Below are 11,203 nucleotides of genomic sequence, written 5' to 3'. Positions count from 1 at the left end.
ATTTAATCCTAGTAAAAAATCCCTGTCTTAGGTCAGTTAGGATCACCACTTTATTTTAAGAATGTGAAATATCAGAATAATAGTAGAGAGAATGATTTATTTAAGCTTTTAGTTCTTTCATCACATTCCCAGTGGGTCAGAAGTTTACATACGCTCAATTAGAATTTGGTAGCATTGCCTTTAAATTGTTTAACTTGGGTCAAACGTTTCGGGTAGCCTTCCACAAGCTTCCCACAATAAGTTGGGGGAATTTTGGCCCATTCCTCCTGACAGACCTGGTGTACCTGAGTCAGGTTTGTAGGCCTCCTTGCTCGCACACGCTTTTTCAGTTCTGCCCACACATTTTCTATAGGATTGAGGTCAAGGCTTTGTGATGGCCACTCCAATACCTTGACTTTGTTGTCCTTAAGCCATTTTGCCACAACTTTGGAAGGATGCTTGGGGTCATTGTCCATTTGGAAGACCCATTTGCGACCAAGCTTTAACTTCCTGACTGATGTCTTGAGATGTTGCTTCAATATATCCACATCATTTTCCTTCCTCATGATGCCATCTATTTGTGAAGTACACCAGTCCCTCCTGCAGCAAAGCACCCCCACAGCATGATGCTGCCACCCCCGTGCTTCACGGTTGGGATGGTGTTCTCCGGCTTGCAAGCACCACCTTTTTCCTCCAAACATAACGATGGTCATTAGGGCCAAACAGTTCTATTTTTGTATCATCAGACCAGAGGACATTTCTCCAAAAAGTACGATCTTTGTCCCCATGTGCAGTTGCAAACCGTAGTCTGTCTTTTTTATGGCGGTTTTGGAGCAGTGGCTTCTTCCTTGCTGAGCGGCCTTTCAGGTTATGTTGATATAGGACTCGTTTTACTGTGGATATAGATACTTTTGTACCTGTTTCCTCCAGCATCTTCACAAGGTCCTTTGCTGTTGTTCTGGGATTGATTTGCACTTTTCACACCAAAGTACGTTCATCTCTAGGAGACAGAACACGTCTCCTTCCTGAGCGGTATGACAGCTGCGTGGTCCCATGGTGTTTATACGTGCATACTATTGTTTGTACAGATGAATGTGGTACCTTCAGGCGTTTGGAAATTGCTCCCAAGGATGAACCAGACTTGTGGAGGTCTACCATTTCTTTCTGAGGTCTTGGCTGATTTCTTTTGATTTTCCCATGATGTCAAGAAAAGAGTCACTGAGTTTGAAGGTAGGCCTTGAAATACATCCACAGGTACACCTCCAATTGACTCAAATGATGTCAATTAGCCTATCAGAAGCTTCTAAAGCCATGACATCATTTTCTGGAATTTTCCAAGCTGATTAAAGTCACAGTCAACTTAGTGTATGTAAACCTCTGTCCCACTGGAATTGTGATACAGTGAATTATAAGTGAAATAATCTATCTGTAAACAATTGTTGGAAAAATTACTTGTGTCATGCACAAAGTAGATGTCCTAACTGACTTGCCAAAACTATAGTTTGTTAACAAGACATTTGTGGAGTGGTTGAAAAACGAGTTTTAATGACTCCAACCTAAGTGTATGTAAACTTCCGACTTCAACTGTACCTACATTTATCAAACCTCACACACACTGCCAGCAGTGCCAGTCCCTAACCTTAATTCTAACACACACCCAAATGGCTAATGTACTTGGTCATTTTTGCATGATCATCTAGCCTAGTGACTACTACCACGGTGGTCTGTGTTCAGTTTGAAGCTAAATACTCCTAATATGCATTGACCTGCAATGTACACAGTATAACAATGGGCTTTCCTTTCTCTCTCTCTCTCTCCTCAGTTGTACCTGGGTATCGTGCTCTCTGTTGTCGTCGTGGTCACCGGCTGTTTCTCCTACTTCCAGGAGGCCAAGAGCTCCAAAATCATGGAGTCCTTCAAGAACATGGTGCCCCAGGTAAACATGTGTGTGTGTGTGTGTGTGTGTGTGTGTGTGTGTGTGTGTGTGTGTGTGTGTGTGTGTGTGTGGGTATATATATATATGAATGTGGTGTGGACTATCTAACCCTCTGTGTTCTCCCTGTAGCAAGCGCTGGTGATCCGTGAGGGCGAGAAGATGACAATCAACGCTGAGGAGGTGGTGGCTGGAGACCTGGTGGAGGTGAAGGGAGGAGACAGGATCCCCGCCGACCTCAGAGTCGTCTCTGCTCACGGCTGCAAGGTACCATACACACACAATCACACTCACACATAGTTCATATAACACACACTCACACAGCTACACATTTTATATATCAAATGTTCAACAAGTTCGCTGGGTTTTGTCCTTCTCTTATAGGTGGATAACTCCTCCCTGACTGGCGAATCAGAACCCCAGAGCAGGTCACCTGACTGTACCCATGACAACCCCCTGGAGACCCGCAACGTCGCTTTCTTCTCTACCAACTGCGTTGAAGGTAACCATAGAAACTGCTAACTCACAGACAGACAGACAGACAGACACATCACCTGTTCTGTCCCTGACAATTCTCCTATCCTCTTCTCTCTATTCCTGCGTGTCAGACTCGACCTACCAAATTCAGTCAACAGTATTGGATGCTGCACCCCAGCAGCACTAAGGCTTGCTAGGCTTTTGACTGGTTCAACTAAGCTGATTCAAACGTAATATTATACCACAGAGCTGTTGTTGACAGAAGTTCCCCACATACTAGCATAAAAGAGTTCCCACTTTACTTCTCTTCTCTCATTTCAACCTCTCTTTTACTGAATTAATATATGCCCTCTATTTCCCCCCTCTCTCTCTCCCTCTCTCTCTCTCTCTCTCAGGTACGGCGCGTGGCATCGTGGTGTGTACCGGCGACCGTACCGTCATGGGCCGTATCGCCACTCTCACCTCCGGTCTGGAGTCGGGCAAGACCCCCATCGCCAAAGAAATTGAGCACTTCATCCACCTGATCACAGGCGTGGCCGTGTTCCTGGGCATCACCTTCTTCATCCTGGCCGTCTGCCTGGGATACAGCTGGCTGGAGGCTGTCATCTTCCTCATTGGCATCATTGTGGCCAATGTCCCCGAGGGCCTGCTGGCTACTGTCACTGTGAGTGGCCCTGGCCCCCTCTCCGTCTGACCCTTCCTCTCTATTGCTGTTTGTCTCTGAATCCCATCTCTATTGAACCTCATACCTGACCTCTAGACTGTAGATTCTAATGGTCTTCCTCAGTTTAGTTGGTAGAGCATGGCGTTTGTAACGCAAGGACACTGGGTTCGATTCCTGGGACCACTCGTACGTAGAATCTATCCACTCATGGCTGTAAGTCGCTTTGGATAAACGTGTCTGCTAAATATCATATATTATATAAATGAGATTCATTCTAGATCAACTAGACTGTAGATCTAGACCAATTAGACCAACTAGACAGCTAACTACACAATTAATATAGACCTACTAGACATCGAATGAGACTAGATCCAGAAATACATTATAGATCTCTAGACCAACTAGACAGCTGAAGCAAGCACACACATTTTCTCCAGAATATGTACCCTTTCTAGTTTGTTCGTACCAGTACCCTCCTTCATTGTGGTTCCTGGATAACCCCCGTCTTTCTCCTGTCACTGTGCTGTAGGTATGTCTGACTCTGACTGCCAAGCGTATGGCCAAGAAGAACTGCCTGGTCAAGAATCTGGAAGCTGTGGAGACCCTAGGCTCCACCTCCACCATCTGCTCCGACAAGACTGGCACCCTGACCCAGAACAGGATGACTGTGGCCCACATGTGGTTCGACAACCAGATCCACGAGGCTGACACCACAGAGGACCAGTCTGGTAAGAGGAGATCAGGAGGGTTAGGGTTGTTAGTGTTAGATATAATGTTAGAGTTAGGGCTCAGACACACCAATAGCATTTTCTGGCCGAGAGTACTTAGCACCTCTGAACGTAATTTGCGAACCAAGTGCACACCGATTTTACATGTAGAACAGCGTGAAAGATGTTGGCGTGCTGAAAGATTGGCTGGCGAATGCTAGATCCACATTCAGTGTGATGTGAGCTGAATGTTGATGTTAGAGTTTGCGTTTTGGTTGGATGTTTGCGTTAGGGTTAGAGTTTGGGTTACAGTCAGGTTTAGAGACAGGTTTAAGTTTAGGAATCCCTCTTGATTTTAAGTAGTTCTATAACCTATGTATTCACATGGTAGTTACACAGACAAGTACAGTTTAATTACAGGTTAGTGATTGATATTGTTTTATCATCTCTTATCGGCCACCTCTCTCTCCAGGTGCCTCCTTTGACAAGACCTCAGCCTCATGGGCTGCCCTGGCTCGCGTCGCAGCTCTCTGCAACCGTGCCGTGTTCAAAGCTGGCCAGGACCAACTGCCCATCCTGAAGAGGGACACCGCTGGTGATGCCTCCGAGTCTGCCCTGCTCAAGTGTATCGAGCTGTCCTGTGGCTCTGTCAAACAAATAAGGGAGAAGAACAAGAAGGTGGCCGAGATCCCATTCAACTCCACCAACAAGTACCAGGTACGTAACACACATGTGTACATATACACACACACACAACACAACACTCAAATGGATTGGTTTATAACACCCTGACCATGTCTGATCTCCCTCTCCCCCTTCTTCCCCCCCTATTTCTCTCTCTCTCCCTTCCATCCTCAACCACCACCATAGCTCTCAGTTCACGAGACAGAGGATCCCAATGACAACCGCTACCTGCTGGTGATGAAGGGAGCCCCAGAGAGGATCCTGGACCGCTGCACTACCATCATCATCCAGGGCAAAGAGCAGCCCATGGACGAGGAGATGAAGGAATCCTTCCAGAACGCCTACATGGAGCTTGGAGGACTGGGAGAGAGAGTACTCGGTGAGACAGGGAGAATGAAAGAGGGAGAGAGAGAGAGAGAGGGGGGGGGTGAGAGAGAGAAAGAGGCAGGATGAGGAGGGAAGGTCAGGATGTTGGTTCTTGGAGAATGGGTCAAATGCACAGTATCCAATGATGAATAGAAATAAGAAGTGGATTGACTGATTTAGTAGAGAATGAGTGGAACAGGTCAATCAAGCTAACACTTCCTGTCACTCCCCAGGTTTCTGCCACCTGCTAATGCCAGAGGACCAGTACCCCAAGGGCTTTGCCTTCGACTGTGACGACGTCAACTTCACCACAGAGGGGCTGTGCTTCGTGGGCCTCATGTCCATGATTGACCCACCCCGTGCCGCTGTGCCCGACGCTGTGGGTAAATGCCGTTCGGCTGGCATCAAAGTCATCATGGTGACCGGTGATCATCCAATCACTGCTAAGGCCATCGCTAAGGGCGTGGGCATCATCTCCGAGGGCAACGAGACAGTGGAGGACATCGCCTCTCGCCTCAATATCCCTGTCAGCCAGGTCAACCCAAGGTGAGAAACATGAGACACATACACACACACACACACACAAGCACAGTACATCATTTTACAATGACGGCGAGACCACATGGGATCTTGTTCTGCTCCTTCATTGTTCTTATACATTTTCACTCTCATGTCACTTTCGCCCTGTCTCTGTGGATCCAAGCTAACTATTTGAATATGTGTGTGTCTCAGGGATGCCAAGGCTTGTGTGATCCATGGTACAGATCTGAAGGAATTGTCTCAGGACCAGATGGATGACATCCTCAGAAACCACACTGAGATCGTGTTTGCCAGGACCTCCCCCCAGCAGAAACTCATCATCGTAGAGGGCTGCCAGCGATTGGTGAGACACACACACACACACACACAGACAGAAACAGAAAGACACACCCACGTACAAACAGAAAGACACACACACACCACCTGAATCCATCACCCAATCAACAAAAGTGAACTTGCTTTCCACAACTACACTAATATAAGTCTGGAAACAGGGTTGGGGTTCATTCCATTTTCAGTTCGGGGAGATTGTTGACATTTTATTCATGCATTTAAATATACTCATTGAAAATAATGGGCAATTGGAAATGAATTGTTTGAATTGAACAGGGAATTGACCCCACATCACTTCCCCCTAGTTTTGGTACAATAGTGACTTTCTATGAGCCATGGTCAAAAGTACTACTAAAGTGCACTATAAAGTATCTATAATCATATAAAGGGAATCGGGTGCCATTTGGGACACAACCTAACTCTTTTGTCCCTCCCAGGGTGCCATCGTGGCTGTGACAGGTGATGGTGTGAATGACTCTCCTGCCCTGAAGAAGGCTGACATCGGCGTTGCCATGGGAATCTCCGGCTCTGACGTATCCAAACAGGCCGCTGACATGATCCTGCTGGACGACAACTTTGCCTCCATCGTCACCGGAGTGGAAGAGGGTGAGAAATAGGGAGAGAGAGGAGAATAGATGGAATGAGTAGAAGGGGGTGTGAGAGGGTGAGAGGGAGAAGTGGAAGAAAGGTAAAAGAGGGCAGAAAAGGAGAAGAGGGGAGGGACAGGTAATATGAGCCTGTATTCTTAAAGCATCTCAGAGTAGGTGCTGATCTCAAATCAGTTTTGACTTTTTTGATCAGAGTGAATAAGATCACATGGACAAGGGAGACCTGATCCTAGATCAGCCCGCCTACTCTGAGACACTTTATGAATAAGGGCGGGCCCTGATCCAACCTTGAGTGACCTTTGCTCAATTCTACAGAGGTTAGAGGTCAGGGTTCAGTGTGTGAACTCTGTGTGTGTCCTCCTGTCTCCCTGCAGGTCGTCTGATCTTTGATAACCTGAAGAAGTCCATTGCCTACACCCTGACCAGTAACATCCCTGAGATCACACCCTTCCTCCTCTTCATCATTGTCAACATCCCCCTACCCCTGGGAACCATCACCATCCTCTGTATTGACCTGGGAACTGACATGGTAAGGCACACACACACACACAAAACACACACACACGAAACACAGACACACGGCAGACAGCTAAAGAAATACGAAATTGTGCATCGTTGAAAAAAAATTCACACGGAAACTTGATATGCCCTATCTCACAAAGGAGCAATCAATCAAATATACATCAATGTGAAATATTTGTTTCTCATACAAACTCACACCCCAGGTGCCCGCCATCTCCCTGGCCTATGAGGCAGCCGAGAGTGACATCATGAAGCGTCAGCCCAGGAACCCCACCAGGGACAAGCTCGTGAACGAGAGGCTCATCAGCATCGCCTACGGACAAATCGGTGGGTTCCCATTAGCTCCCCCACCTGGTTGGGGGGATAAAGACAGTACATATGTAGCTGGACATGTTATCATAGCCCACAGCCAGATCAATGATCATTACTTGAAGTCCTTGAGCACTAGTCGTGAGGACATTGTGACAAATCTGGTAAGGCAGTAGTTGGGGCCTACTCTATGGACAGTATGGTTGATTAGTATTTTACCACCCTGTGGTAGAATCTGACAGACTGATGAGTGCATTGATGCTTATAGATCACAAATCTATGGTCAATGGTTTTTCCTTGTGGGATCCGGTTACATCATTTCCAGAGTGAACATGTGTTAACGCTTTGTGTCTATGTCTGTGTGTGAAGGTATGATCCAGGCTCTGGGAGGCTTCTTCTCCTACTTTGTGATCTTGGCTGAGAATGGCTTCCTACCCTCAATTCTTGTGGGCATCAGGCTCAACTGGGACGACCGCGCTTGCAACGACCTGGAAGACAGCTATGGCCAGCAATGGGTAGGTACACGCTACAATTCCGAGCCAAAATAAGTATTCAAATCATAGCGATACAGTATATTACAAGTATATCTGCAAATTCATTGTTTACACTATTTCACCATATTTTATCAGTTTCTATAAATAAATATTCCCTGACCAAGATGGCCGTCCTTTTAGTCACATTGCCGGGATGCCAATGTCCATTCTATGGTTCTATTTCATTCTATGATTAAAATACTGTGTCTCACTCCCTTTCTCCTCTGTGTGTAGACATATGAACAGAGGAAGATCGTGGAGTTCACCTGTCACACAGCCTTCTTCGTCAGTATCGTGGTGGTACAGTGGGCTGATGTCATTGTCTGCAAGACCAGGCGTAACTCAGTCTTCCAGCAGGGCATGAAGTGAGTCTGTCTGTCTGTCTGTCTGCCTGTCTGTTTCTGTCTCTCTTTTCCTGTCTGTCTGTGTCTGTCTGTCTGTCTGTCTGTCTGTCTGTCTGTCTGTCTGTCTGTCTGTCTGTCTGTCTGTCTGTCTGTCTGTCTGTCTGTCTGTCTGTCTCTACATTTGTTAATATACAGTATGCTTGGTCTCTATGTATATGACTCTCTCTCACCCTCTATCTCCTCTGCACTACACTCCTTTTAGGAACAAGATCCTGATATTTGGCCTGTTTGAGGAGACAGCTCTGGCTGCCTTCCTGTCCTACACCCCAGGCATGGATGTGGCACTCAGGATGTTCCCCCTAAAGTGAGTGGAGTAAACCCAGAAATATACAGAAATACATCTACACATACTGTGGACATACACCTACACAAACAGATAGACATAGACATACACCTACACATTAGCATACACATACACCTACATATAATACAGCTACATACGCACATACATACTGTACATACACCTACACTGACAGCTTGTGGGGTCCTCTTATTGACCTTCTATCTGCCATGTTGTGAGGTTGTGTTTATTAACCTCTGCCCCCCTCCTCCTCTCTCTCTCTCTCTCTCTCTCTCTCCTCCAGACCCAGCTGGTGGTTCTGTGCGGTCCCCTACAGTGTCCTCATCTTTGTGTATGATGAGATCCGAAAACTGCTCATCCGTAGGAACCCAGGAGGTAAATGGCTGTCTCTCTCTCTTTCTCTATGTATAACATTTAGGCCCGAATCCTAACATGAGATTTGCATTTGTAACTTCACGCAAATCTTTAATTGACACAGAAACAAGAAAACTCTCGTAACGCCTCTCTTTCTCTTCCCCTCCCCTCTCCTCCTACAGGTTGGGTGGAAAGGGAGACATACTATTGAGCGATGGAAACCGTCTTTACTCACACCCCTACATCTTCCATTTGTTTCTCCCCTCTTCATTCCATCCCTGGCAAGACATGTCTTCAGATGCCCCACCCCGTAAAAGACAACAACCGCTTCAAAGCAATTTTCATCACAACAGCCCCAAAGATTAAAAACAGCAAAGCACCTTTACAACTTTCTACATCAACCTCCCTCCTCTCCATCTCCTATGATACTCTTTGCATGTGTTCTCTCACTGCTGTGTACATAAACCAATATATCTACCAAACGGCAGCTGCATATTGTGTATGTAGATTTGAATGAGCTATGATCTAAAGGGAGTGTCTACGCTCGGCAAAAAAGGGCCATACCGCTCCTTCCTCCCTTCCCTTTCTTTCCCCCCTCTATCTCTATACCTCTGTTCTTCCCTCTCTTCCTCCTCCTGCAACCCTTTGCTTGTCCTCCGATCACACACAGATATACAGATCACAAGCGAGATCCCACAGCTGACACCAATCGAGCCATCCCCTCTCGCCCTCTCCTGTCTCCAGGAGGAAGAGCGGATGTCTTTCTCACTCCGACCATTTCCTTTTTCTTCAACAGTGTTGTTGTTTTTTGATAATATGGGGTGGGGGTTCAATGGTTTTACTTGTTTTTTTATTTATATAAAGGGAGCGGGGTATGTGAGAGCTGCTTTCCCTCATTTAGGCATAACAAAACACACCCTGCCATGGCGTCACCAGTCCCCCTTCCCTTCTTGTCTCTCACACCCTCCTCTCCCCGCTACTCCCTGTTTGTCTATGTTTGTGTGCACTGTGTGAACCATTGTCCTTGTTAAATACTACAGTACACCCCCAGTTGGAAAATACAACTCAATCTTTCTGTGTGTTCTAGGAAAACTATATAATTCTATACCGATTTAAAGAAATAAAAATGATATGTTGAAAATAAAACATCTCAAGATATACATTCAATGAAAAAGAACATTGGCGGCATTGTTGAACCCGTTATGGAAAAAGAGGAAAGATCACCCTGTTTCCTTTTTTTGTATGGTTTCCAATCTCTTTTTTGCCAGGTTTTCAGAAAGCTGATGCAAAAATTTAAAAGCGACAAGGTTTTCGGTTGTGTTTTATTATTAAAACATGTGAGACAGAATCTATGGCGTCCATATTCCTACTACCACTTCATTGTGCCGGTGAAATGTGGTGTGATGATTTGGTGTGAGATGATGTGTCCATGTTCCTGGAGTCCGGTCCAGTCTAGGTGACCCAGTCCAGGTATTGAGTTCTGTGTGAATGTCTATATTGGAGACCAGCAGAGGAACAGCCATTTCAGGCTGGGTCTTACTCAGAGGGCTGTGGGGGGGTTGAGACTACAGAAAATAAAATAAAAACAGTAGTAGAACATGTGTGTGAAAGAAAATGAAACCAACACCAATAAAACATCTAGAACATTTAATACAACTTAGCACTGTCTGTGTGTCTTTATCTCTCCCTGCCTTTGACTCGCTGCACTGACTTTCAGCCTCCCTCTTCTCTTATGTCAGTTTGATACTATATGGCCTGAATTTATGAAATCTTGTAGGATAAAACTGACCAGTAATTTCTATTTTTGTCTTCACCTGGACAACATTTGGCATTGTATATCTGTAAGAGAATAAGGGATTTCCAAGTGATTCTTTAGACCGGCGAGATCTACTGTATCTAATGTTTTACTGTGTTCCAGTATTGTAACTATAGTGTTGAGGTACAAATTGGCAGAGTGCTAGGATGCCATCTAGTGATGAGAATCACATCAGGTTACACTGCAAAATGGATAACTGATAGAAGACTGTGAGTTGGCAAAAGCCCAGGGTAATGCAACAAACGACCAAATCAAGTAAATGTTTCGGCTTTGATGTTGAATCCTACAAACAGTTGCAAACAGAAGAAAGGCAGGATATATGACCACGTGTGAAGCATAAAAACACAACACAATAATTCGACAAAGCTCCCTGGTCTAATGCTTCACGGGAAAAATCACACAGCATTAGTGAAACAGGTGAATACAATTTTCTGGGAGTAAAGAATATCATCATGTCGTCAGCATTTTACATTTCTGAAGCTTTGTTAGTCTTGCTTTGTGTTCTGTACCTACTGATAACAAGAGTACAGATACAGTATGGGCCAGTTTCCCAGACTGAGATTAAGCCTAATCCTAGACTAAAAAAAGCACTTTAGTTCTCCCCAAAACATAGTTTTTAATCCTGGAGTAGGATTAATCTGGGCTAAATTGCTGTGTTCAGTGGCTCAAATCT

The 11,203-nt window shown here is 45.5% G+C and overlaps 1 protein-coding gene across 2 annotated transcripts in view; it reads left to right on the top strand.

Moving 5' to 3' along the window:
- LOC121562186 (sodium/potassium-transporting ATPase subunit alpha-3-like) overlaps positions 1–10,374 on the top strand; it is a 26,038-nt gene extending 15,664 nt beyond the window's left edge. For both annotated transcript variants that reach the window (XM_045226492.1, XM_045226491.1), the window contains exons 6-22: positions 1,802–1,915; positions 2,045–2,179; positions 2,297–2,414; positions 2,785–3,053; positions 3,583–3,781; positions 4,233–4,477; positions 4,631–4,823; positions 5,044–5,356; positions 5,543–5,693; positions 6,121–6,289; positions 6,666–6,820; positions 7,017–7,140; positions 7,492–7,637; positions 7,890–8,020; positions 8,262–8,363; positions 8,644–8,735; positions 8,897–10,374. In XM_045226492.1, coding sequence (XP_045082427.1) covers positions 1,802–1,915; positions 2,045–2,179; positions 2,297–2,414; positions 2,785–3,053; positions 3,583–3,781; positions 4,233–4,477; positions 4,631–4,823; positions 5,044–5,356; positions 5,543–5,693; positions 6,121–6,289; positions 6,666–6,820; positions 7,017–7,140; positions 7,492–7,637; positions 7,890–8,020; positions 8,262–8,363; positions 8,644–8,735; positions 8,897–8,925 — 2,685 coding nt within the window. In that variant the 3' untranslated portion in view covers positions 8,926–10,374. The remainder of the gene's footprint in view (positions 1–1,801; positions 1,916–2,044; positions 2,180–2,296; positions 2,415–2,784; positions 3,054–3,582; positions 3,782–4,232; positions 4,478–4,630; positions 4,824–5,043; positions 5,357–5,542; positions 5,694–6,120; positions 6,290–6,665; positions 6,821–7,016; positions 7,141–7,491; positions 7,638–7,889; positions 8,021–8,261; positions 8,364–8,643; positions 8,736–8,896) is intronic.
- Positions 10,375–11,203: the final 829 nt, after the last annotated feature.

This window comes from Coregonus clupeaformis, chromosome 17, assembly GCF_020615455.1.
Source record: "Coregonus clupeaformis isolate EN_2021a chromosome 17, ASM2061545v1, whole genome shotgun sequence".
Taxonomy (NCBI): Eukaryota; Metazoa; Chordata; class Actinopteri; order Salmoniformes; family Salmonidae; genus Coregonus; species Coregonus clupeaformis.
The sequence above is the reverse complement of the archived record's forward strand: the minus strand, read 5'-3'. Positions and strand labels throughout refer to the sequence as shown.